Raw genomic sequence first — 26,076 nt, 5'->3', positions numbered from 1 at the left:
ATGGATGGGTGTATGGAAGGATGGATGGAAAGAAGGAAGAGTGGATGGATGGGTGAATGATGGATGGACGAATGATGGATGGATGATGGACGGATTTCATATATTAAACGTTTGAATGTTCGCCGAGTCACCAACCAGATCGTGGTGTCGACTGCCACCGAGTGGTGCCGATGAAAAACAACCCCACAAAAATACGCAGTCCCAGGTTTAAGCTAAAAGTGCAATAATTACGGCAAAAATATCTATTTGTATCTAATACCACCGGAAAATCTGTACTAAATAAAATGAAATGTTTAAGAACACAATTGCTATTAAATTCAAACAGAATCCCTAAATCAATCACAATCTTTCATTAAGTATATAATGTAACTACTTTAGTTTCTCCTGGCTAAATTTGAAAGAATTGCCCTGTCAGAATAACAGTGTTCTACTTAATAAATGTCACAGAATAATTGCAAATATAATTAATATTTATTGAATATTAATTTATAAAATCTCTTAATCACATACAGGTAGGAAGTACAAATCTCTCTCTCACACACACACATACACACACAGTGCTCTCACGCAGATTTAGATATTGACATCATTTTGGTGTGTTCGTTGTCATGGCATTCCTCCTCAGGTAAGGGCTCGTACTGACGGCGGTACAGCAGACGGGTCACCAGGGTGATGATAAACATCTCCAGGATCAGCAACTGCTGACTCAGCACTGCGGAGACAGACACAAGCGGGAATGGTGATGTCACGAACGTCATGAACCGTGAGGGTAAAGACCCGAAGATAGTTCAGCTACTGGGCGACTTACTGTAACCTCTGGCTTTGGAGGAGAAGGGCGGGGCGCAGGCTATGGTTCCATTCAGAGCCAATATGTTGATGATGGCTGTCTGCAGCTGGCTCAGGATCAGCACCAGCTGCACACATAGAGAAAAATGTAAAAACTGGCTGCTTCAAAGAGCATGGACACCATCAGCATCTGGGGGTGAGTCCTTAATGTCAGGTTATTATTCATTATAAACTCTTTATATGTGCAGAAGTACATTAAAGGTCCAAAGGTTACCTGGTACATGGCATACTTTGGGATGATCTTGAGCGTCCTGAGTGTTGTCCTCAGGTGCATGAACATGATGGCAACAGGCCACAGGGCTATGATAGTCAAGATGCCTACAAATGGGTTGATCCATATGGCAGAACCGCTGATACTCAGCTGAAAAAGTCAGAATAATTAATATTTTTAGCAACGTTTTGAAATAGAGAAGGCTGTCTGTCACTGGCCTTTACATCACTTTAAAATTAGTTTTATTATCTTTTATTTAAAGGAGAAAGCACTTTAATAAATGGGGGTTACAAATCTGCCAGGCTGGTTTAATGCTTTTCCAACACTTAGTAAATAATGATGTAAAAATAAAGTGAACACAGGACATTTAAATGTCACTTATCTCACTTGTGCTACAACAAAATGCCAAATAGATCCAAAAGAAGAAATGAAACATTATTGGGAGTCACCCGACTCACATCAGACAGATCAAAGAGGCCGTTGGTGTAGAGCACAATAGAGAGGATGGTGAAGACGATCTTCAGGACAGCAAACTGGAAGGATCCCAGTTTGAGCAGGAAGAGCGAGCGCCTGGATTTAGGATGGAGGCAGAGTAAATAACCCAAAAGAAGAACAAACCCATAACTCAAAAGACCAAATGCAACATAATAAATCTCAACAGCAGCGAAGTGTTGAAGAGAAAGGGGGCCACATTTTCCATGTGCAGCATTAGCGACACCCCCCCCACACACACACACCCTCCAAGAGCTTCCAAATGCTGCCAACAACACCGCCTGCAACTGATTTGTGAACAGGAAACACCCCCATATGTCCGAGGAAGGACTTGAGAACATTTTTCTTACTTTCTTATGAGTGCATTACTGTTGTTTACTTTGGAATTTTAACTGTTCGGATCAATGATATAGAACCAAAAGTAAAGCCAGAAAAGAGGGAAAGCCGACGATGCGTGCCAGGGCAAGGTTGAATGGCCATCAGTGCAATCAGATAACGGGAACGCCGATGCCACGTGTGCAGAAGAGTTCTGATGTTACACAATCTTCAAACACAGCCCCAGAAAAGCCGTACTCTTCTGCGCGGTGTGCCCGTCACCTTTCCAGGGTCTGTGCTTAATTGGTGTTGCAGAATGTTTCCATTATCCACCCGCTAATGTTGGGGTGCATAAGATGAAACCCCGGAGTAGCTTCCAAAAAATCTGGAGGTGTTTAGTTTTCTGATGCTGTTGTTTCTGCACTTTGAGGCTAACAGGAGAAAGTTCAGCCAGAACTAATAGTTAGCGGTCTGGCAGCCTAGCTTAAAACACAGTCATTCACAGTAGCACCATGCTTATGCTAATGTAGATGGAGGATTTAACTATCTGGTGGAATCTCTTTGTCTTTATGCCCACCGGGTAATGGCAACATATGGCAAGCAGAGGCAGCAGCAGCAGCACGGCCCCGTGCTGATCTTCAATTTATGTTGTCCCGCTCGCCTCAAGAAGGCCTCATCACCGCCCACCTCCTCCAGCATGAGGATCAGGAACTTGAAGACCACCACTGCGAAGTAACTGCAGGAGGATGCAGACAGAAGGGTTACTGACAAAACCCCCAGAATTGTGGGAAGATCCGGTTTCTGTGAAGGTCAGCAGGTACTAAAACGCAGCACAGCGAGTAGTGAAAGGCGAGTGAAGCGTAGCGGAGGAGGAGAAACCCACCATGCTGAGGTCATATCGGTAAACATGGTGGCTCTGGGGATCCACATGGCCAAACATGACATGGTGCCAATCACCTAGGCAATGTGAGTTAGGTTAAAAAAAGGGTGCATATCTATCATCGGTAATAAAACGATAAATGTGTTTGTATGTCTCACAGGTGCTGCCCCATTGACCCAGATGATCACACTCTTCTTTTTGGCTGGCACCTTCTTGTAGATGTAGACGCATTCCTCCAGGTAGACGAGCATGGACATGAGCGCCATGAAGGTGAGCATCGAGTAGAGGATGAGGCCGAAGATGTCCAGATCTGCAGGGAACAAATGAAAACATTAATGCAGAGGACCCTGAAGAACACTGCCCTGGGTGGCAGGCTGAGATAAGGGAATAAAGTCACTGGATACGAATGAAACCTGCTGATTGGAAACTTCCTGCACTGATCTGGATCAATGTATTGATTTGTTTTAACATTGATTGACTAAGGACGGCGTAAAGTAAACTCCCTTATCTACAACAGTGTCAAGACTTGCTTTTATTTTGAAACTGCCTCTGTTTCAGCCTGCAGCCCAGCTGGTTTTCATTTAAATACCAAAACATTTTAGCAATTAACCAAAAGTATAGAATCTTACTGTCTTTGCATTGTTATTGTTTGTATTGTTTGTAATGTGAAACTGTTGAAGCTGGTTGCTGCAGCTAAAAATAACACAACAGTTACAACTAGTTAGTTAACAAAGTTTAATTTAAAGTAAAACTGTAAACAAATTACCTACTAATAATTACAGGCTAGATAAGTGAACAAAAACGTATGCTAGCACACCAAATACACTAAAGGCTGACATTTTTGGCCTCAAAACCTAACCTTAAGAGATGCAGATAAAAACATATAAGAGCCACAGGAAGGAAGCATGAGCAATTTTGTTATAAAACCTTGTTTCCTGTAGGTTTTACTACATGCAGCAACTTGTTTTTCTCTGGTAGTCTATGGCTAATGAAACACACACACACACACACACACACACACACACACACACACACACACACACACAAACACACACGAGTACACATGGCCATAAACAATCATTTCCTTTAAGTGACCCTTCTCTCTTCACTCTTATGTGTGTAGTCATCATTTTCGTGCTTTTTTGTTTTTATTTCTAAAAACAGTTTGTTTGTTTTTTTTTGGGGGGGGGTTCCTAATTTTTAATTAAATAAACTAAAATAAAGATTTTTTTTCCCGCTTACCCTCTTGAACATCTTAAAGCGCAGCGCATGACTCACTGTGTTCAGTGAAGTCAGGAACTCTCTGTGATAAATTCTTCCAGATGACATTCGTGAAACTTTCACTAGCAGGATGGACCAGCAGCAGTTGTGAGGCTCAATGTTTCACATTTACATCCGAATGTTCTGGCTTTTTATTATTTTTCCTCATCATTAGGGAGCATTACTGAAGGCCTGAATGTGTACTAATTCCCTTTTCTGATGCTCAAGTTCATCCTCACGTTTGTGTGCGTTTTTATCTTTGTTTTACAAAGTAAAGAAGATCCCTGTACCCTAAAGATCTTATCTTAAACCTAAATCGATCTCTTCTCTGCTGCACCTGAGTTACTTTGAAACAAAAATGACACTGAACAGGAACCACAGTCACAAGCAACCACTTCAGATTCATGAGGTCGGAGGTCCGGTGGCTGCAGTGATATTCCCACAAATGTTTGTGGGGAATTAGTTTTGCTGGGGGGAAAAACTCAAAAATGTACTCACTAAGGATGATGTCGATGGCGAGAGGAGGCTGATCCGTGCAGCTCGGGTCAATCGAGCGGTTGGATCCATTATTCATGCTGGCGGGTCGGTTTTCCACAGCTTCCACAGCAGCTTCCAGTTGACAGGGTGAAGAATCCACACTCGTCTCCAGAATCGAGCCGTCTCAAACCTTCTGCCTCCACTTGTCCCAATCTCCGCCTCTCCCTCCGTTATAGGACGGCGGCCATTGTGACGTCACAGTGTAGCGCTCCGTTTTGTTAGGCATGCATCCGATTCCCTCTAGCGCATCTTAAGGATGATTAGAAATAGATAAGAACTGTTTAACACACCACTCAAATTCTGCACGTAATGTCAGAGAACTCTGATGGCTTGGTGAGAAATTCTTGGTTGAATGAGAATAACTCCACAGGTTGTGTAACACTGAAAAGAGGGTTTGTGGGTGTAGAAGCTTGGCTTTAAGCGTGTGTGAGTCACATGTTCTTGTTCCCACGGCAACACGTGTAAGGGTGCCATCATGTGAGGCATTCACTGCAAATCTTTTTGGCCTTTGGCTCATTTCCCCTCAGCAGGGAGGCCTGACCATTACTGGACATCCTCTACAGCTGTCTTACATTAGGCTATTCTTGAGAAATGACTCTATTTATCCAGATTCCCTGGCAGCTTCTTGAAAGCATTTCTTAGAGAAAAAGCCAGAGGTTTCTGTGTAACCCACCATACAGTATTCCCCAATGCTAGTATGAAGCAAATGACTCCTCTGGGGCAGCAAGGTGGTGGTTAGTGCCGTCACCTCACAGTGAGAGGGTTCCAGGTTTAAATACCTTGGGGTTCTGGGGCTTTTCTGTGTGGAGTGCATTTTCCAGTATCAGCGTGCTCCGATTTCACCACTCATCAACTGAAGTGTGATGGTCTCTTCTGTGTGTCTCCCAGCCACCCACCCTGTGAGAGAACTTGTTTTCAGTAGGTTGAGAGATGAATATCTGGACCACTCCTCCTTATCACACTATTGGTTTTAAAAATGCCCTTAGGTCGCTGGCATTGCTGTTGCCAAGGAAAACTTGCCCCTGGTTGAGTATGTCCTTGCAAAATGGTTGAAGGCAACCTGACAACCAGACAAAACCACAGTTTATAAAGCAGCGTGTACCAGCCACTGAAATAGGCCTGGAGGAGAGGAGAAAGGGCAGCAACCAGGTCAGGTCGGTTCAGGATCAGGTGTGCTGGTCAAGGAAGGGGGGAAATGTGTGAAGGGATAGTATGGATCATTTTTTACATTTGATGATCATTTCTTGGTGTGAATCAGCACATGATCATTGGTGGCCATTATTTCCGCCTGTCTGATCAGGTAAACTTGCCTCCAGGGGTTATTTTCCTCTGCTCAGACACCAGCTGCAGTAATCCTTGAGCTGCAAGCTTGGACATATTTCAGGGCCATGAAAACAGAGGCACATCATTGGGCACGAAACGATGACCAAACCTTGCTTCACCTCAGTTGCTGCTGAAGATTCTCTGGATCTGTCCCGACTAGCTTGGAATTGAAGAATTGCAACACCTTTAAATTCTTTTAATGAAATAAAATCTCCTCGAATGTAGCAATACTCTGCTGGGTACGCAATGCAACAGGATAAGAATCATTAACAAGTAAATACAGTATTTTATGGGAGAGTTTTCTGCTGTGTCGCTCTCCTAAATTAACCAATTAGCTCTTCACTCAACCTTGTGTACATCCACGATGGCCTCTTGGACGTTCGCCCTCTTCGCACTGTTTACACTCTCTCAAAAAACTGACACTGTGGTCATTACCCTCGAGATGACGGCCATCCAAGAACCTGAAAACACACAAAGCCTTTCTAAAAGAAAGCCTTTTATTTTAGGTGAGAGTCTGGTTTCCGAAACACGTGCGGAGACGTTTAAACACAGCAAAAACTCGGCGACAGCTCCCACTCAGTCGCTACGCTAACCGTGCACTGTTGGGACTCAGTTAAATCACTGATGAGAGGTTTAAAAAAACATTTATTATAATTTTCACGTTATTTGAAATCAGCTAAGTACTTCATTCACAAAATAGGAACAGTAAAATTAATCCAACAAGAAAAATATATGTAGCCTTTTTGTACATTATCAATATATATTTACACACTTAATACATAGTCACAAATGAAAAAGTTGCGACAAAAGAAGCGATTTCGGATATGCTACATCTGCGATGTGAATACAGATGTTGTCGTCGGTCTCCAGAAAAGAAACTGACGATTTTACGCTGTTCGTTCGTATTCACAGGAGATCTTATGGCTTCATTTAAAAGGTTAAAACAAACCAGAGTAAAGCTGATTTATAACGTGAAGCACCTAGCGGTCGTTGAAAGAACCCCGATTTCTGTTGGCTCGTCATAATCCCGCCGTGGAAAAACCGTTCTTCGAGAGTTAAGTGCCATGCTTCCGAGGATTAGCTCAACGATATGTCATGGCGGCGTAGATGCAGTTCTCCCACGATGACGACACCAAGGAACAAAAACAACACCCATGTCACACCATTAAATAATGAAAGACAACATAAAGAGAGATTACAGGCCATTTTTTAAAATAACAAAACAACAGGTCCAAAAGTTCAAAACCAAGCCTGCTTCCTGCAGACAGACTCACACTTTTAGCAAATACGCCACCACATCACTTAATCTGCTGGACTGACATGGTCTTGTGAGGCCTTCAATCCAGCCAAAAGGTCAACAAGACTGCCAGCAGTGCTGTGCTTAATACTCCATCACAAATGCATGCTGCATGTACAACATCCAGCACAACCCTGACCACACCCACAATGAAAGACCAGCAGGACATGTAGCACAACACCAATCAATCAATCAATCAATCAATCAATCTTTATGTTACCTAGAGTCTGTTACCTAGAAACAATCAAAATTGTTTCTAGGTGCTTTACAGAATCCCAGGGCCTGACCCCCAACAAGCAACAGTGGCAAGGAAAAACTCCCCTTTAACAGGAAGAAACCTTGAGCAGGACCAGGCTCATGTAGGGGGACCCTCCTGCTGATGGCTGGCTGTGTAGAGAGAAAGGAGAAGGGGGAGGAGGACAGGCAGAGGAGAGAACAGGCACCACCGAAAACTCACCACGATATAAACACCTGTAAACTTGAATGATGTGGAAATTGCATATAATCAACAAAATCCCTCGCTAGGTTAGATCGCCTTCCTAAACACACCAGATTTGGCTGACTTGGAGAAACAACCACAGAAGTTGTGATGTGTATAAGCCATAAAGTCTTATTTTTCTTTTCTGCGCCCATTTACACGTTCTATGTCACGCCGCGAAAGCAGGAGCAGACGATACAGGCGGAAGCTGTGGTCACACAGGTTTGAGTCACTTTCACAATCCACGCAATAAGAACACAAAGAAGCCAGAAAGGTCGAAGAGAAAGCTGCATCTAAAACTCAGAAGGATGTGAAAGGAGCCCTGAGCCTTAGAGAAAACTGGCATCACCTATAGGTGAGCATTGGTTTTGCAAGGACAGAGTGGCCTCCCACAGGCAGCAGGGGCAGCAGGGCCTTGTATAAAACAAAACAGGTAAAAAATAATGATTTGGTTATAGTGATATTTGTAGTGAGGATAAAGCTAGAATGCTGTAAACACTTCACGGTCAAAGGTCAGAGCTTCTGACTCTACAGCCCTTATTTGGCATTGAGGATGAAGAATGCTAAAAACTGCTATATGACTATAAAAACAAGCAGTGGCACGCTGCTCTGTGCAAAATAAATGGCTCGTGTGGAACCGTCTCTTCAGAAGCAGCATGTTTTGACACGAACAATGCGATTATTTCAGTTCCAGTTCTGTCAATTAAAAAAAAAGACAGCAATGACAAATGCTAAATCCATTCATGAACACACACACTATACACCAGAATTCCAACTACAGTTGTAACCACGATGATTTTTGGACACGATGACACAAGAAAAGCGGCACACACTCTTCGCTGGACACCGGGGAGATACAAAGTGCAAAATGTGCCATCTTGTGCTCTGGTAACAAAACTCGCCACCAAAAACCACAGCTACTGTTGCGTTGCGTTGGCCCAGTTTGATTGAACCGTGCTATTCGGTCCGCTGTAAGACAGTCCAACTCATGGCGGGAGGATCATCCATCTAACACACTCCAAATTTATGAGTATAAAATGCACTGAGACAAAAGGGATCTATCACTGGGGGTTTGTGTGTACCTGCCTTTAAAATCCACCAGGGGGAGATAATCAAAACAAAACAACCTGATCTGGCTAGTTCCAAAATGCTTTGAAGCAGGTTTCGGAGATCAAACAAGAAGTTTGGGGAGAACTTTGCTAAAGACACCTGGACCCCTCCATTGAGACTCTGTCCAGATATAATTTAGTGGCTGTAAGAAAATCTATTAAAGGAACCAGCGTCTGCAGAAAATGTAACATTGCAGCGTGATAGAGAAGTCTAAAGCGTTTCTGTGACTATGCTGAAAGGGTCTTTGCGGTCAGGACAAAAGCAAAAGCTTAAGGCATCGTATAGATGGGTGAGAAGTCTCTCCTGTGGATGGGGAACAAAGAAGAGACAAACTCAGACTGGTTGGTACTTAGAATGTAATAAATTGGTTCATTACAACAGTGCTTACCACTTTTAGGACTCTTTGTCAAAGTAGATTATGGTTTCACTTTCAGCTGTGATGAAAAAGAAAAACCAACAGTTAAAGCTGACATGTGCCCAACAGAAAAACGCCAACCTTTTAATTTGGTTTTGAAGGGGTTCAGCGGTGGTCGCGCTCACCAGATTTGAGGGTTTGATTTTCCACATGCCCTCCGATGTTGTTTGCATCGACCTCGTTGTTCAGGAGGCGATTCTGTGACTCGCTGAGGGGGCTTGTGGAGATGTCAGTGGCACTGAAGAGGTGCTCAACAAAATGAGCAAAATGAATTAGATGTCCACAACCATTTTAGAAAACATGAATCCTTGTATCAGCTAGTATCACAATTGATCACCTTTTATTGGCCTCTGGTTGCAGGGTTACTGTTGGCTGCTCTACATCGGTGTTGACCAGTCGGGCAGGGAACGATAGGCCATCACCCTGACTGCAGGAAACATTTTTATTTTAATCCTTTAGCAGACACTTCTGTCCAAAGCGACTTACAGAGAGACACAATGAAGTCACCGCGCAATCAAGACCAATGTGAATAAAATACTAGCTTACAGTTCTAAACCACCTAGAACAAGTGTAACTACCAATGCAGAGCTATGGAAAGGGAGTGAAGAGGGACATAAACAGGAGGGAAGGAGAGGCAAGGTGAGTAGAAAGGGGAGAAGAAAGATAAACAGTGGTGCTCTTGGAAGAGCCGTCTTCAAGAGAGAACAGTCTGGATTGCCGAGCCTGAACAGATGGCTTTGCCAGATGCCGTCGATGTGAAGAACGCAGCGGATGAGGGGAAGCGTGGGCTCCAAGTAAGAGGGAGCAGGTTCAGATGGTGCTCTGTAGGTCAGCAAAAGTGACGAGAACTTAATGTGGGCAGCGCCAGGTAGTCAGTGAAGCTCGACCAGCAGTGGGGTGATGCTCCACAGTTTGTGGATTCCCAGATGCGCTGCTGCATTCTGGACCATCTGATGTGGCTTCCCCCACACAGACACACCCGATAGAAAGGCATTGCTGTAGTCAATGCAGGGGAACATCATGGCTTGTACCAGCAGCTGGGGGGCATGCTGGGACAGGAACAGTCTGATCTTTTTAGTGTTAAATAAGGCAAAGCAGCTCGACCAGGAGGCTGAGGCCACATGATCATTAAAAGTCAGGTGATTATTAATCGTGACTCCAAGATTTTGTACAGCCTTAGTAGGAGCAAGAGACGGGTGCCAATTTTGATATCAATGTTGTGATGAATAGATTGGTTGATTGGGAAAACCATGAGCTCAGTGTTACCAGGGTTACGATGGAGGTGGTACTCTTGCATCCATGTGAAATGTCTGAGAGACAGTTTGAGATCAAACAAGTGTGATTTCTAAAAAGGTGATGGCATTTAAAAGATCTACTATTTTAACTGTCTAGTACTCCCAAAGATGGAAGGCTTTTGTCTGTTTTTCTGTTACCTGGTGAAAACAGGCAGCAACCAGTACTTCTTCTGGTCTCCAAAGACTTGCACGATATTCTTCTTAAAACCCAGAGAGAAGCCGTTTTTATCGGAGCCAGTTCGAAAGACCGGTGCCCTGAAGGCTTCTACAAAGGAAGACCATCAAACAACAGGTACATTAAACAATGAACATTATAAATATATACCGCCTGACTCTGTCCATTCACAAGATTCCCTTTTCTTACCATCAAAACTAAAACCAAATTCAGTGATAGCAATCTCCTACAACTGTGACCACGATTCTAAAATGGCAAGTTTGTCATCAGTCACAACCCAATTTATGGCTAATGTATCACTTCCCAAGGAGAAAAAATATGGTAACTCCAAGACTTCCAGAGACTGGATAAAATCTTTAATCTCCTTTCACTATCAATTTATGAGGCAAACACCATCTGATCAAAGAAAGCCATTATTACTGGGATGATGACTTTTTATGCTGCTGCTGGGATTCTGAGTGGTATTATAGGTGAAGGAGACATGACATGAAGCACTGAAACACTATCTATGCTCATTTCTCACACTGGAACTCAATTAACAAAAAAGGTTTGACAATATAAATGTCCAACATATGACTGACTAAAGGAACACAAAAATAAGACATGAACTACCTTTAAATTACACAACACAGCCAGAGAGCAACACTATTCTTCCAGTTTAACTGTAACTGAATCTAAACTAAATCCAAGCCTCTTTCTTACCTATAGTGGACCTGTTCTTCCCAACCAGCCACAGGTGGTAGCTAAAGAGGGACAGAATACTGATGCAGAACATGGCTGCCACAAAGAAAAGGAACAAGACGTGGAATTTGGCGTGAGTATCTGGCAACTCGTTCTGGGGGAGGTAAGAAGGAGAGAAGAGGAATCAACGACAAATCTAAGCTAACGATTGTTACAGAAAGACAGTGAAATGGGAAGAAAGGCAGAGGCAGAGAGAGAGCGTGAGAGAGAATTTTGGTTCGTTGTGAGAACAATATTGAAACCAAGATGGTGAGTCAGCACTTCACTAAAGGCTTTGGAGGACAGGTGGGTTACCTTCGGACAGTTCTCTGCCGATTTCCTCCGGCAAAGCTTTCATACAAACAGAAACAAGACCGGTTAGCAAAGGTTGGAGAGAACATTTAGGTAAGGTGGAAGCGATTCAAAGTTAGCAGGGAGACATTTAGCAAAGGTGGAATTTGGTGGTCAGAACAATAAGAATGATATGAAAGTTGAAAGTTAAAGAAAGCCATTGCCCGAGTGGTGTGACAGTGATAGGAAGAGCTCAGGGAACAAAGACCTAGTGTGCATGAATGCGGATAACAGAGGGGGGAAATGAGGGAGGTCAGAGGGTGGAGGATGGGAAGACTGAGAAAACAAGAGGAGAGGTCAGCACCATGCACAACACACTCCACAGGATGTGCTACTGTAACATGTGTGCAATCTGCAGCTCCTGCATCATTTGGTACTAGCCAAAACGCACATCGCTACTCACTGTCCAGAATTTGATGAAATACTGCAACACGGTGGCTGCTATGAACAAACAGTACACCAAAGAGTAAGCCAGGAAGAGGATGAAAAACTTGTAATTGGAGAACCCCACACAGTTGTTCACCCTGTAGATGCACAATTACACTTATGAGGTAGAGATCTTCACCACAATTGCACCAATCAGGTGCAAAAACATGTAATGTAATACATGTAATGTAATAATGATGTAATATGTGCAGGTGACATACCAGGGGCAATGGTGATCCATCTTCAGCACACACCTACCGCACAGGATAGAAGAATTATATATATTTTTTAAAGTTTTGTAAATGGTGAGAATTGTGCCACGTCCAAATGAAATAAATATGCCTTACATGTCGCAGGCGGAGCAGTGATGACATCGGTCAGGCTTGATAACCTGACAGCGATCACAGTAACGGATCGCTGGAGCGACAAGTCACGTTTGTGGTTAGGAGACAACTTTAAAAACAGAACATTTGGACATGGCTGTGACTGAAGGTACCTCCTGCTCCTGTGCGGGTGTAGAGAGGCAGATTGCTCGCAGCTCTCCAGAGGATATCTTGCTGGGATTCTGGCCTCTCTTCCTTTTCATAGCGCTCTTTTTCAGCCTTTGGCAGGCAAAACTGGAGGTGGGAGAAGGCAGTTTTTAAGTAATCATCAATTATTCTCAACAGAAATGTGCAGACATGCAGTGGAAGTATTCAATTTTGATGGACCTGTACCTCTTTGGAAGGGTTTGAAGGTTTGGTAAAGATGGTCTTCCAGTAAGACCACACAAACATGATGAAAGAGAGATGAAAGAAGAACAGGTACACAACTGTAGAGAAGCGTGACACAAAGTGACAGGGTGAAAAACATCAATTATCTGCAATGCTGGTTCATCACACATTATTTTCACTCTTTTAAACCACTCTAAGCAAAGTTTTTGGTCACGTGTCAATGAAAATTCCATTAATGCAGAACTTACCCTGCTCTCCTATACTTTGTATGGTAACTGTGAAAGAGCAGAAAACACAGACAGGATAACAAAATCAATAGAATCAACAGCAATTCTGAAGAGCCCAGAATGGAATATTTGTCAACTGGTCTTTGATTTCGACCTCGACAAAGCCACTTTTCATTTAAGGCAGCAAATCCTACAACAAAGCAGCAACTGAGGACAGATGTGTCAACAGATCTGCTGCTGCAAACCCCCCTGAAAGTGAATCCACTTTTCAGTCACATCTTGATTGTCTAATTGCAAAACCAAACGATAACTTGCCATACCTATCGATACATTCTTTAAAGTTCATTTCCAAAGACTAATAAAAGTAGTTGGAAAAATGAAGCTTGACTGCCATCGTTCGTATTTTACGAATCAGACAAGAGCAGTTATAATGCAACGACGGGTTCGCTCATTTATATCTTGTAAAAATCGGCATTTTTCAAGGCTAATCGCCTGTAGGTGAATAGGACCTGGTCTAATCGCCTGTAGGTGAATAGGACCTGGTGATCAAATACCGTTGTTCTTTATCATTTTCAGGACACATCCCAATCAGCTAAACGGGATATCAGCGTAAAAGTTGTGGATTATTCACATCATGTAGGTGGATAAACGCAACGGCTGTGAAGAAAGGCAGCTAACAGATATAGAGTTGGTGCTGAATTAGGAGCGACAGACTGGCCAGCACCATTGTTGAGCCGCAGTCCCATCACTTCCTGCTGGCCGGCGGAGCAGCAGCTGGATGTTTGTGTGGTCGGCTCGATGAAAACAGCAGCGGTTCGGCGCTTTAAAGTAGACACAGACCGACGGACAGCGTCGACTTACATATACAAAGCTCCACCACGTAAGCATAATACGACCAGCAGACCACCAGGGCGATAAAAATGACAGGTATCCATGCTAAACCCCGCTGACAGCATCTCAGGACATGGATGGGCGCCATCTTTCTCATTCGACTGGGAGTGTCTGAGCGTGGCGTCACGTGACCCTACCACGGAAGCGCGAGGCGAGTTTGGAGAGAAAAATCCCATTCTCAACATTTTAACATGTATACAAATATACATATACCTAAGGAAAACATTGCTGCTATGACAATGCATTTCTAACTAGCTTAAGATGTTCTAGGGAGTATTAGTATACTGTATCTAAAAGATATTGTTTTATAATATACGTTTTGTAATCAAAGATGTCAATAAAGCTTTATTGCAAAGGAATGTAGGTTTATGAACAGAGAATGTAGTGATACTAAACCACACGTGGAAGTTTAACTCTTAACAGAAGTACAGCAGCTTTTACTTTTGTAAGACACACCATTTGGTATTTTCTTTTAATATTGCGTAGAAACGCCAGACATTTTTATGAAATGGAGGATCATATATCTACAACTCCGTGGTAAATTGGTAGGACCGAACGTACACATATATGGGACAGATTGTAGGGTAGATATTATTGCAGTTTGGAAACTTGGTTTCCGAAAGGTATAACAACATGCACGGTAATGATATGAAGGATGCATCATGGACATGAAAGCTGCTCTTTTCATTCAGCAAAACTGCCTTATGCCTGACACAAAGATTACCATATTCAGGCTAAGTTTTAAGAAAAAGCCACGCCTTATTGCCACCGATTTCATGAGCCCTATTACTTTATGTGCGAGTGGAGGGTGACGGTCCAAACCAATCGTTTACATTTACCCACCGGTATGCGCTAACTTTGATCTTTTGAACTTTGATCACTCCACAGGGACCATTGCGACTGTCAACATTCAGCGGAAAAGAGCGATATTGGAACAAATGTCTCAGGTTAACATGAATGTCCAGAAGTATCTGACGCGCATCGGATTCTCTGGTCCGACCGAGCCGACCTTGGAAGTTCTCGGGTCGCTGCACAGCTCTCACCTGCACTCGGTGCCCTTTGAGAACCTGACTATACACAGCGGCGGACGCGTCCACCTGGACCTTCCGGTCCTGTACGAGAAGATCGTCAACCAGAACCGAGGCGGGTTCTGCTATGAAGTCAACGGGCTCTTCTCATGGCTACTCCGCCAGCTGGGCTTCCAGGTGACCGTGCTCTCGTCCCAGGTCAAGAGCAGGATGACGGGTTTTTACGGGCCACCTTTTGATCACATGATCCTCATGGTCGTTATAGACGGGAAACGCTGGCTGTGTGACGTAGGTTTCGGAGTTCCAGTCTTCCCGACCCCTCTAAGTTTGGATACGGGGGACCTTCAAGAGAAGGGCCACAGGGTTTATCGGCTGAGGAGCACCGATGGGATGACCTTTTTGGAGTGGCAGCAGGAGGAAAACAGGGGCACAGACGGAGACTGGGTCGAGATCTACAAGTTCACACTAGAACCTCGGTGTTTCCAGGATTTTTTTCAAATGTGCCAGTACCACCAGACTTCACCATGTTCCCTCTTCTTTTGCAAGTCTCTCTGCATGTTGTTCAAGTCAAACTCAAAAGTGTCATACATCGGCCGAAGACTGACAACCACCAAATTCCCAGATGGCCCAGTCGGAGAGGTGGAAATAACAACCCGAGAGCTCAAAGACGAAGAAGTTCCTGGAATACTAGTAGAGACATTTGGAATTGTCCTCAAATCTCCTCTCATAGTAAAGGATGAGGGAATCACACCCCCTGAAGTCTTTTACTGAGCAGCCTTTCCTAAAAGGTCCCTGGGAGTATATTCTGTTGACTGGCTGCAAGAAAAAAAACCTCTGATTTGTATCTAAAACTAATTTTATGATCCAGGATTGAATATGGGTGTAGAGTTTTTCTATGGTGTGTTTGAAGATATATTTACCCGACATCTATAGAAAATGCAACAGTCAGAAAGGAAATTTGACAATTTGATTTAATAAATTATACACTTTTAAGATGTACAGCAGTCATTCCATTAATCCGCGTTTTTTTTTTTTTTTTTTTCATAAGACAAAGTCTGCATTCAGAGTATTTACACATGTACAATTACCAGGCGGCAGTTTACAAAGCGAGGCGTGACCGACGATACGGGCGTGTATAAGTCTACAGTCCTGCTCCATTTCTCTGAGGCCATCTCAAAGTGTGGATTTAATAGATAATCCCCATTCCACATTTGATGGGCGTAAAATGAAATGCAAGAAATTAAACATTGTCCATCTAAATTAGATTGAGAGGACCGTGGACCGAGCTAAAAAAAGAGAAGAAAAGCACATAATGTGACAGCAGGGGACACAAATCTACTCCGCAACTGGGTCGGAGGGCGGAACTGAGCTTGTCCTCCCTGATTTCCGTTCGTAGTTGACAAGTCTCTGTCCTACCAGATATCTGTGGAGAGAAACCTCACTTTATCAGCTTTTGATTTTTTGTCTTAAAGTAATTGCAACATGAGTTATATATTCATAATATTTAGATTATTACAATTAGGCAAATTTATACTCACTTATCATTCTTAATGTGTTCATAAAGGCGTTTAAACTGTCGAATCTGAAAGGAAAGAATGCCGATGAGTAGGACCACCATCAAGAGGAAGGGGTAGATTCTCCTCTGCATTAGGATCTCCATCTCTGGGGTTACTCCTACAAAAATGAAAAGGTTTTCAGCAAACGTCTCATTTGCATCCGCATCTCTGACGTCACCATGATTCATGGATACTCGGTGTAACCCACCTACGGCAGGCACCACACCAGCAGCAATCACGTACGGCACACACAAGGCCAGCAGCAGCACCGAGATGACCGGAGCTGCTAATTTGCGGATGATAAACTGGAGGTCGATATTTCGAATCCCGTTTGCGTACACCTGAAGATAATTTTTACAGTTTTTACATCATAAAAAACAATTGTGGCACTGCAAGATCACGCCGATAACACCCACCTGCTCAATAACAGTCTTCAGCCACCACTGAGGGCCCATCAAGGTGATGGCGGCAATGATTTTGGCGTGGAGTACTCCGAGAGCCCAATCCTGTAGGTGCCAGATTAGTAAAAATATATTAACACAGCATACATGTTCAAATAAAACGCAGTGCGCACCTGAGAGACAATGAGCAGTACCTGCCAAGGGTAGAAGAGGGGTGTCTGGTCCAGGGGCACCCTGAGTGGGGCCACAATGACCAGCTCAAACAGCAGGCCCAGCAGCAGTGGAATGACTCCAGCAACCAACAGAGCTACAACCAGGGTCTTCAGAATCTGTACAAACAGCAACCAGTACAATTATGTGTATATTAGTTTGTTTTTTTAATATTACAAGATCCAGAGTAAAGAATTCATTATGTTTTTTGTGCCTGCTTACAGAAACCTACCATCAGCGTCCACTCCTGGACTTTGTGGACAATGACTGTGCGCCCTTGTGGCATCCAGGCCAGCAACACAGTGACTCCACGGATGGACAGCCAGCAGACATACAGTCCACACGCTGCTGTGTACAGCTCGTGGATTTTAGAACTTCCTGTCCAGAAGGACATCAGCCAGCGCCCAGTGAAGACTAGAAAGATTTGTAACAATCCTTAGGTCAAAGTCATCAGACCACAAATCAGATATGATTTTGAGTTATTGTTTGACTTGGGGCTGTATTCAAGTCATCACCTGGTAAAGTTAGACACACCAGGCTGGCCACCAGCAACGTGATGCACAAAAATGCAATGAGTAGTACAATCTGGGACGACAGGGAAGACATATTTTATTAAGCCCCAGCTTAACTTTAAGACTCGCAATGTTATGATACATGCTACATGGTACAGGATTCTCTCACCCTGAAAGGGAAGCGCAGGGGTCTGTGGTAGGGCTGAAATCCCACTGGTCCTCCTTGCTGCAGGATGGCCTGATGGGCTGCGTGCAGGCCCTCGCCAACAGCCGGTGCAGGGTTGTTGTGGTTGTTATGATGAGCAGGAGGAGCGTTGTTATTGTTGTTGTTGTTCACAGGTTGGTTGGGGTCATTGTCCTCCTGCTCCCCAAGCAGGTAGGAGTGCAGGTCTCTGCAGGAGTTAAGATAAGTTTGTTTGAAGAATGAAAATCTGCAAAATTAGTATGAAAATATATTAACACAAACAGACTTACAATAAATACCCAGCACTGACTGTCCAGGCCCGGACCAGGCCTTTGAGCCATTGGCGAGTGTGCCCTTGTTCCAGTAGAGCTGGCAGCACAACCTGGAGCAATAAGAGCTCCAAAGACAGCTCACTGACTGGAGCATCACTGAAGGGCAGAGTAACGAACTGGGTGAAGGAGAGCTCTCCCAGAAACCAAAACACACCCAAAACAGGACAGGATATGTAGTCAGGGCTTAGGCTGTGCTCGTTACCTGTAGAGCATGACATTGTATGGCAGGAAGGTGGGCAGCAGTAGTTTGATGAGCCTGATGGGCAGCCAGAGCATGAGCAGCACGATAGAGCCGAACACCACCACCGAAAGGATGAACCTCCGCAGGTGTCTGTAGATGGGCAGGTGGATCATCTCCTGCACCGGGTTGAAATCTGGATCGTTGAGGTTTCTCAGAAACCACAGCACTCCTGGCCTCAACACCTGACAAGGAAAAGAGTATTTTCAGTCACATTTTACAGGAGGAAAAAGGAACCAATGTAAAAAAAAATAAAATAATTGTTTTAGAATCCCACCTCTCTCAGTAAGAGGATAAAAGAAGCAAAATAGAAGACATAGACCATTCCCACAAGCCAGTGTAGGAACATGGTGGTACCAGGGGCAGATTTAAAGCTCAGCTCTCTGTCTTTCAGGGAGGCATCGAACATCTCCTGCAAAGCACAGACAGTTAAAGGTCACATAATAACACCATTTTAATGGGTTTACTCACTGTTCCAAGTCAAACACAAACTTGGCTCCATCAATTAAAACTGCATCACTGATGTTTGCAAAGCTAAACTCTTTTTTTTTTTTTTAAAAGTGTTTTTATAGGGGAATTTCCAAGGAACAAAGAGAAGCTAAAGCCAGCAAGAAGTCAGTGAATGATGGCATATGTGCAAATATCTGCTACATTTAAAAATAACAGAATTAGTTACATAAATAGAAAACTGAATATATGTAGATAATTAGATGGGGGGGGGGGGTGGGTGGGAGATGACTGGTTTGAGGCGCTTGTGCACACAGATAAAACCAGTATTGAGAATGAGAGCCACAAGAGAAATATTCTAACTAATCCAGTTGGTTAGGATAGTCTAGCTGAGTTAGAACACTTCTGAAAACATATCCTTGAGTCGTTGTACAACACAAGTCTGTTATACACCACAGAAATGGCTGATACATGCCTCTCTCCTTTTAACTGGCTTCAACAACTTATGAGCCTTCACTGAAAGGTCCAAAGAAAGCTTAGCCCGAGGAAACCTTTGCAGCTGGGAGAAAATACACACACCAGTTCTGACAGGCATGTGTCTCTCCAAATATAGCACTGTAAATATATCAGCCAATGATAAGGGATAAGTGAACCCACCTTCTTATTTCAAAACTTTAATAAGCAGTATAATATAAAGAGGAGAAGAACAGAATCTTACTAAAGAGCAGATGTCGAGCCACCAGCCACAGATAAGTGGAAAAACACCAATCTCCACCACAACAAGCAGAGACACCTGCAATAGAAGAAGGGGTGGGTGACCTTATATAAAAATGTCAATACTTCCTCGAGCGACGAGGGCATTGATTTTATGGGATTACCTTGACAACAATGTAGCAGACTCCCAGGAGCCGCCGTGAGCGCTGGAACCTGACAAGAGCGGCTAATCCCTATGATGGCCATTAAGGATCAGCGATGCTCACAGACTAAACAAATATTTACAAAACAGAATGTGTTGAATGTGTGATAGCATCTGATTTTATCTGTCGGGGGAGTGTAAAGGACTCGTGGTCATAGACAAGGATACGTGACACAGGATAAGAGTCATGGCCAACAGGATGTAGCCGACTATGGTTGTGATCAATCCCTCAAAATGGGAGGCCTGCACCTGAAGAGAAGAAGAACATTGTAGCTCAGAAAATGAGCCATCAGGAAAAACATACAATCTTGAGAAAAAGCAGCTTCTTACATATTCTTCAAAACCGAGACCTACAACGGAGAAGTGTCCAATATGGTAGGGGCAAAATGCTAAATCAAGGAAAGAAAAATAGTTATCCGGTAGCTCTCATTTTACGAACAAATTATTTAAGCAGTTTCTACTGACCAAAGACCAGAATGAAGAGTGTGTTGAGAGATACAACCCAAAAAACGTGTTCCTACAAAATAAAACAACATATGAGTACAAACACAAAGTAACCGTGGTTAAATGGAAAATTACAAAACAGAAAGAAATTTACCAAAAATACTAGTGATCCATCCAGACCAAGCATCTGAAATGAATGGAGACGTTTTAATGTATGCAAGTTTTAAGTATTTAAAATGTGCAGGTTTGGTCGGGCAAAGTTACCCTTTCCCATGTGAGCTCCTCTGCTGCTCTGTCCCACTCTAAAGCATTCCAATTCATGTCATCTGCAGCAATGACATTCACAAAAATCAGCAACTCTAAAGTGTACCTGCAGCATTTCTACTGACTTTTATCACCAACAATAGCAAAGTTAATATTATTCAAGAAAACGGTTTGCCTGGAAGCACAGAGCAATATATTATGCTATATTAATTTAACTGCAGTAAACCTCTACAGCAATAATCATTAAAACATTCTCCCAAATATCTGTTATTTTAAACCGACCTTGTGCGCCATTGTTGGCGTCTGCATCTTCGGCTGCGGCTCCCTCCTCTTCTTCAAGATCAGGATCATCACCCTGGTCTGGGGGCACGTCGGGTGGTTCAGGCTCTGCTTCATTCTGAGCTGGTGGATCAGGTGGGGCTGGCTGGGCTGCAGGGGGCTCATGAGCAACTCCTTGGCCTGCAGCCTGCTTTTAAATATTTAAAAAAATGACAGGAGAGGAGAGTGATGGTGATTAATGAATGACAATGGTTGATGTGATGTGTGGGTTATAGCAGAATCAAATAATTCTCTGGCCATATTTTAGCTAGAAATGTACCTCATTAGCTTGACCAGCTGCATTTTGTGGTGGTGGCTGATGCTGCTCCAACCACTGAGGCGCTCCACCGTGAACTATCTGTTCTCTCAGCCACACCAGGCTGATAAATGCACACAAGGTGCATGTGACCACAAAGCAGCCCTGCAGGCAATCTGCAAGGAGATTCTCTCTGCAAATGCACAGAAATCACAATCAATACTGAACAAAAGAGCTTTGGAATACTGCTGGAATACTGTGTTCCCACTCACGTGGAGAGCATGTCCAGTGGCAGTGTCAAGAGTGAGCTCACAGAGCCAGTAAACAGACACTTGTAGATACGACCTGTCAACAAATTAACCAAAAATATCTAAAAAAAAATTTCTACAAATATCACACTTTAAAGGTTCTCACATCAACATATGAGAATTGGGCGTTAATCTTAACACCTCAAGTGATTCAAATATTGATAATATCATCTTCACATAATTCAAGAAGTCATCATCTCCTGTAATAATTCTTGAGCATCAACATTGGTACTTACATGCTGTGAGAGGAACCACCCCGAGCCATGCGAAGGCCACCAGTGTGTAATGGAACCAATAGCGGATGGCTGTTCCCACACTGGTCAGCAGGCCAGCACAAATGTCCTGGATGGGCAGACGTGAGGGCATGTCCGGGGAGTATACTGAACAAGACAGAGGAATAGCTAGCTGAAGGCATGTTCTTACATTTTTAATGCTTCAACAAAACTAATTATCTTGAAAAAATTTGCAAATGATTATACTGAAATCTCATTTTGAAGAAAACTCATACAGTCCCGCAAGCTGTTGAGATTATTGAGTCTGTTATATCAAAGTGGATGACCCATCTGTGTCACAAGTACTCACTTGGTGTGAAAGCAAATCTGTGCTTGCATAATTCACAATACTCCTTTCTGCTGTGTTTCAGCCACTGGACCAAACTGCAAAGCAAGGTTCCAAAGGTCAAAAGTACAAATTTAACAACTTAACAGTGTATTCTTTTTGTTGTACACCTTTCTAGAAAATGCAGTGCGCCTCCTAGTGGTCGGCAGCTTAGAGGAAAATATAATAAAAGCATTAAACCAAAATGGATGTTTATAAGCATGAATAACCTAAATTAAAAAAAAATAAATCTGAGTACATTTTATCAGTTTCCAGTTTTTGGGGGCAAATAAATATAATGTGCTGGTGGCATGACTTTAGGTGAAATTGTGTTTGGAGTGTAACACTGTGTAACACTGTTGAGTAATTGTTTAAAGAACACTGAGGCTGAACATTCCCATCAAGAAGAGTCTGTGAAAATTGGGCATGTGGGGCTCAGAATTCAGGATCCAACACACACACACACACACACACACACACACACACACACACACACACACACAGACACAGACACAGACACAGACACAGACTATGGGTCAACACTGATTCAGTGATATTACACACTTATTTGGTCACTACTAGCTAGAATTAATGATCATATCAGTTACCAATAAGCTGATTTGTGCTTGCTGGTCATTATAACACAACTTTCATACAGTTGTGACCTCCAACAGACCCTGGGATTTACAATTGCATGATGTAAGCGTGGCATTAAATCAGCTGATTCCATACATGTAACAGAATTAAATAGAGCCAAAACAGGGCCCAACACACCATAATGAACATTTTAATTATGATATGTTTTTAATGTGAGGGGTTAAAGTAGACATTGCAGAAAGACACTTACCATTCCTGGTGGATATATTTAATACTTCCAGTGCAGACACATGGGTGGTACAAAGGTTTATCTGGGGTCCCCTCAGACCGACACACACGGCAAATATCAGCTGCAGGTACAAACACACTTATATCACAAGTTATATCATGGGCATCATTTAGAGAAGAACAATGCTCAGAGACATTAGATGTGCTGTGCTTTAATAGATGCAAGCAGGAATTCAGAGGCAGGGACATTAAAAAGGCAAACTTTCACAGAGCATATGTAAATATTTAAACACAAACACACCATTTCTAGCTCTCTATATGTTCCAAGAAATTCCGTTTAGCTCGCCTGTGTAGACTCTCCGGAATTATAACAACACGAAGCAGGCATTTGCCATATTTACGAACACGAAACAGAATAATGGCTGGGCTGATATGATATTGAGGTCCTATTCTGCTCAATTGCCCACTAGTAGGCCAGCTCAGTAGTAGGCTTGGTTCTAGCTATACACATAGGCTAACTCCACTACTAAATAAGTACGTCAAACGCCCACTATATATACTCACCTTCTTCAGCAGTATCCATATTGTTCACCGAGGAGCAGTCACTGTTTCTCCCAGGAATACGTCGTAACTACAAAGAATCCATCCACGGACCGTCACTGTGCTAAGCTAGCCCAATTATGCTAGCGCACGGTTATATCCCAAATGTATTGACAATCATAAAATGGTTTCCTCACAAACTCAACACCAGTACTTGCTCCACCGTATCTTTTTAGATTCACTTTGTGCTCACCGCCAAATACCAGGCTGTATTTCAAATGTGCAGGAATACACACGATCTGGATTGCTGAAATGACAGATTAAACCTGGGACAAACTGCTATTCTAGCACCTACCACGGCTAACGTCACAATTGCTGTCACTACAATAAGGACGTCAAAACAGTGCTTTACGGCAGTAGTTTATGCTTTACGCGAGATGGCTGCAAAAAATACTTTAATATCGGAGCGTAAAGGTCTACAATTACAAAGTACAAATATCTCTAACCATACATATTTCAGTGCACGGTCTGAAAAAAAATCCTCACATCAGGGTGAAGTTTATAAACGCTGCTGATACTATTAACTGAGCTTTCTCTCAGCGAATATGACGCACTGACAGCGACACCAAGTGGCCATACTTCGTAATAGAAAATATAAGCGTAGACATCGCTCGAAGAAAAAGAGAACCATTTCCTACGGTGTATCAAAATAATTATAATTATTTCCCTATTTTAATAATAAAACCAACATAAACTGGGAATTGATTATTCATCAAGGAAGCCGGTGAGGCGATCATTTTCGATATATTTTACGTGCACTTCATCGGCGCCGTGGCTTAGTTGGTTAAAGCGCCTGTCTAGTAAACAGGAGATCCTGGGTTCGAATCCCAGCGGTGCCTTTTGTTTGCGTCGACATCTACTGATTCTATGCAGATTGACTTGATTCACCCCATTTATCCAAAAGCTCTGGTACCTCGTTAATATTTAATATTATTCCGGGTTTGGCAATTGTGATTAGCAGTGCACTGTAATGGTGACTGAAAATTTTTAACTACGTTTTTTTTTTATTGGAAGTGTGGAATCATTGAAATTACAATGCAGACTTTAGCTTTACCATTTCTTTTATTGGCTATCAAATATTTTATCCACTTCAGCGTGTTTAGTTGGATTAAATTTAAATCATTGAAGCTTTTACTTTTGAGGGCCACAACAGGAAGTTACTTCTTGAATATTGACCTTGTGATATGGTGTTGAACAAAGTCTTCTTGTGCTGTCGATGAATTTTGCGAGAGTTCCTTTGAAAACGTCAAAAACTGCTTTGCCCTGTTTCTGCAGATAGCTAACAAAGCCATGCTGTGCCCTTGTGACATTGGTGACCGGATGGACTACGGTCAGGAGGTCCAGGTGGAGCACATCCAAGCTTATTTAGTGAAACCAACCTCACCATCTGACAAGACTATCATCGTCATCCAAGACATCACCAGATAAATGGCTGATCTTCTGGCTGCCAACAGATACATGTATGCAGAGGGAACAGCAAAGTGTACTCCATCAAGTACTGCACTTCATTTTCCCTGACAATTCTTTCACCTTTAAAGAAAGTCATTACGGTAATTTGCAGTCTGTGCTGCATGGGAGTGTTTATTGGCAGATATACCACTGGTGACAGGCATATTATGGAGTAGGATGGCAATGTTTGTTACAATTGAGACGGACAAATCGAAGCTTTACTTTTGTTTTTCCAGAGCAATCAAGTTAATTATATGTATATTTTTTTAATTGCCCAGAGTACGAATATATCATTCATGGCTTCAGGGGATGCTGGTTTTTGGAATAAATAAAGTAGCAGCTCACATTAGCTAAATGCATCGCTTCTGGCAGTTGTTTCGGAGTTGATCCCAGAACTTCGGGTTCGGCAACAGCCGTATATTAAAGTTTCAATGTTCAGGTCAAAGGACAAATTGCATAAACTAATGTGGTTCATTTTACTTTTTTGGAACAAAGGGTGAAAATGGTAAGGGCCCATTTCTTCATTAAATCAAATGCTAATAACCAATTACATAAAAATATTTTTATTAAAGCGATGCCAATATTCTGCTGTGTGCAGTGCCATTTGTCCAGACTTCTATGTTGGAGAGGAGCCATGGAAGCCATCCAATGACTGATTGACATTTCAAGAGTGGCTAAAAAACAGAAAGCCAACAGACATACCGGTAAAAACCCTGTATTGTCTGAATTCTGTGCATCTAAATGTCACAAAAGGCGTGTTTAAGACTGATTTATGTCTCATGTCTGCAGAGGAGTAGAAGCAGTGTGGAGTTTCTGCTGGTGATTGATTGCAACACATTACATTGCCCTTATTACCGAGAGGTCAATCCTGGAGTGTCATTCTATGTTTCTATGATTATTAGTATAATGTCTGCAGGATCGATTGAGATTTTATGATTTTCGTGTTGCCACGCAGGAATTCTCCGTGAAAGAGAGGACAGACATAAGCTCAAGATCCCAGTCTTGTTTATCTTTGCTGAAAATGATGATTATATTCCTTTGGAGCAGTTCGGTAGAAGGCAAATCCAAAATGAAATATCAAGTGAGGCTATTCCCTGTTCAACCACATGGGTTTGCTCATCGCAAGACAGAGGACATCAACCCAGCAGGCAAACCCCAGATCGAGGAGGCCAAGACAGACATGCCCCACTGACTCAATAAGTACACGTAAATAAAAGTGCAAAACAATA

General features: G+C 42.8%; 5 protein-coding genes and 1 non-coding gene across 10 annotated transcripts; 3 read left to right on the top strand and 3 right to left on the bottom strand.

The window, feature by feature from the left end:
• Positions 1-452: 452 nt before the first annotated feature.
• slc51a (solute carrier family 51 member A) lies at positions 453-4,839 on the bottom strand. The gene is made up of 8 exons (XM_003967876.3): positions 4,503-4,839; positions 2,903-3,054; positions 2,748-2,821; positions 2,442-2,600; positions 1,516-1,627; positions 1,061-1,207; positions 809-914; positions 453-712 (listed from the first exon to the last, which is right to left on the bottom strand). The coding sequence occupies exons 1-8, from the start codon at positions 4,576-4,578 to the stop codon at positions 564-566; spliced, it is 975 nt and encodes a 324-aa protein (XP_003967925.1). The 5' UTR covers positions 4,579-4,839; the 3' UTR covers positions 453-563.
• Positions 4,840-6,489: 1,650 nt separating this feature from the next.
• zdhhc20b (zDHHC palmitoyltransferase 20b) lies at positions 6,490-15,128 on the bottom strand. 3 transcript variants are annotated; one of them, XM_029842962.1, is made up of 14 exons: positions 15,006-15,128; positions 13,093-13,119; positions 12,848-12,942; positions 12,628-12,748; positions 12,479-12,548; positions 12,353-12,385; positions 12,109-12,229; positions 11,670-11,705; positions 11,337-11,469; positions 10,598-10,724; positions 9,502-9,591; positions 9,290-9,402; positions 9,138-9,183; positions 6,490-9,052 (listed from the first exon to the last, which is right to left on the bottom strand). In XM_029842962.1, the coding sequence occupies exons 3-13, from the start codon at positions 12,905-12,907 to the stop codon at positions 9,143-9,145; spliced, it is 945 nt and encodes a 314-aa protein (XP_029698822.1). In that variant the 5' UTR covers positions 12,908-12,942; positions 13,093-13,119; positions 15,006-15,128; the 3' UTR covers positions 6,490-9,052; positions 9,138-9,142. The 3 variants fall into 3 exon arrangements, with proteins under 3 accessions (XP_029698822.1, XP_029698821.1, XP_003967926.2); XM_029842961.1 differs by lacking the exon at positions 15,006-15,128 and adding an exon at positions 13,933-14,065; XM_003967877.3 differs by lacking the exons at positions 11,670-11,705; positions 15,006-15,128 and adding an exon at positions 13,933-14,065.
• Positions 14,288-15,984, top strand: LOC101069753 (arylamine N-acetyltransferase, pineal gland isozyme NAT-10-like). 2 transcript variants are annotated; one of them, XM_011607806.2, is made up of 2 exons: positions 14,288-14,407; positions 14,851-15,984. In XM_011607806.2, exon 2 carries the CDS (start codon positions 14,901-14,903, stop codon positions 15,759-15,761), a length of 861 nt encoding a protein of 286 aa, XP_011606108.1. In that variant the 5' UTR covers positions 14,288-14,407; positions 14,851-14,900; the 3' UTR covers positions 15,762-15,984. The 2 variants fall into 2 exon arrangements, with proteins under 2 accessions (XP_011606108.1, XP_029698826.1); XM_029842966.1 differs by lacking the exon at positions 14,288-14,407 and adding an exon at positions 14,451-14,499.
• Positions 15,944-23,847, bottom strand: marchf6 (E3 ubiquitin-protein ligase MARCH6). 2 transcript variants are annotated; one of them, XM_011607804.2, is made up of 25 exons: positions 23,363-23,847; positions 22,821-22,920; positions 21,959-22,032; positions 21,613-21,756; positions 21,341-21,413; positions 21,093-21,261; positions 20,777-20,960; positions 20,495-20,556; positions 20,385-20,417; positions 20,252-20,303; positions 20,117-20,175; positions 19,955-20,035; positions 19,749-19,817; positions 19,589-19,663; positions 18,701-18,835; positions 18,388-18,608; positions 18,144-18,281; positions 17,839-18,061; positions 17,673-17,742; positions 17,390-17,571; positions 17,142-17,276; positions 16,963-17,052; positions 16,755-16,887; positions 16,529-16,664; positions 15,944-16,413 (listed from the first exon to the last, which is right to left on the bottom strand). In XM_011607804.2, the coding sequence occupies exons 1-25, from the start codon at positions 23,379-23,381 to the stop codon at positions 16,326-16,328; spliced, it is 2,745 nt and encodes a 914-aa protein (XP_011606106.1). In that variant the 5' UTR covers positions 23,382-23,847; the 3' UTR covers positions 15,944-16,325. The 2 variants fall into 2 exon arrangements, with proteins under 2 accessions (XP_011606106.1, XP_003967913.1); XM_003967864.3 differs by having other exon boundaries at positions 20,777-20,963; positions 23,363-23,845.
• On the top strand, positions 23,776-26,057 carry cmbl (carboxymethylenebutenolidase homolog (Pseudomonas)). The gene is given in 6 exon segments (XM_029843150.1): positions 23,776-23,781; positions 24,599-24,858; positions 25,446-25,604; positions 25,637-25,695; positions 25,698-25,893; positions 25,895-26,057. Coding segments are annotated over 6 exon segments (843 nt in total).
• trnat-agu (transfer RNA threonine (anticodon AGU)) lies at positions 24,164-24,237 on the top strand. The gene has a single exon. It is a non-coding gene; the product is annotated as a tRNA-Thr (tRNA).
• Positions 26,058-26,076: the final 19 nt, after the last annotated feature.

This window comes from Takifugu rubripes, chromosome 10 (genome assembly GCF_901000725.2).
Source record: "Takifugu rubripes chromosome 10, fTakRub1.2, whole genome shotgun sequence".
Lineage (NCBI taxonomy): Eukaryota > Metazoa > Chordata > Actinopteri > Tetraodontiformes > Tetraodontidae > Takifugu > Takifugu rubripes.
This window is presented reverse-complemented; position numbering and strand designations above follow the sequence as displayed.

Coding starts and splice junctions, on each gene's coding strand:
- slc51a (XM_003967876.3), bottom strand. CDS start 4,578: ATGAATAATGGATCCAACCGCTCGATTGACCCGAGCTGCACGGATCAG. Junction 2,601..2,747: donor ACCGATATGACCTCAGCATG/GTGGGTTTCTCC, acceptor ATCCTCCTGCAG/TTACTTCGCAGTGGTGGTCT. Junction 1,208..1,515: donor GCCTCTTTGATCTGTCTGAT/GTGAGTCGGGTG, acceptor TGACTTTTTCAG/CTGAGTATCAGCGGTTCTGC.
- zdhhc20b (XM_029842961.1), bottom strand. CDS start 14,059: ATGAGAAAGATGGCGCCCATCCATGTCCTGAGATGCTGTCAGCGGGGT. Junction 12,386..12,478: donor CACTGCTCCGCCTGCGACAT/GTAAGGCATATT, acceptor CCTGTGCGGTAG/GTGTGTGCTGAAGATGGATC. Junction 11,706..12,108: donor ATTTCATCAAATTCTGGACA/GTGAGTAGCGAT, acceptor TTTGTATGAAAG/CTTTGCCGGAGGAAATCGGC.
- LOC101069753 (XM_029842966.1), top strand. CDS start 14,466: ATGAAATGGAGGATCATATATCTACAACTCCGTG. Junction 14,500..14,850: donor CATATATCTACAACTCCGTG/GTAAATTGGTAG, acceptor ATCACTCCACAG/GGACCATTGCGACTGTCAAC.
- marchf6 (XM_003967864.3), bottom strand. Junction 22,033..22,820: donor AAATATATCCACCAGGAATG/GTAAGTGTCTTT, acceptor CTTGCTTTGCAG/TTTGGTCCAGTGGCTGAAAC. Junction 16,665..16,754: donor TGGTGTGGTGCCTGCCGTAG/GTGGGTTACACC, acceptor TCATTTTTGTAG/GAGTAACCCCAGAGATGGAG.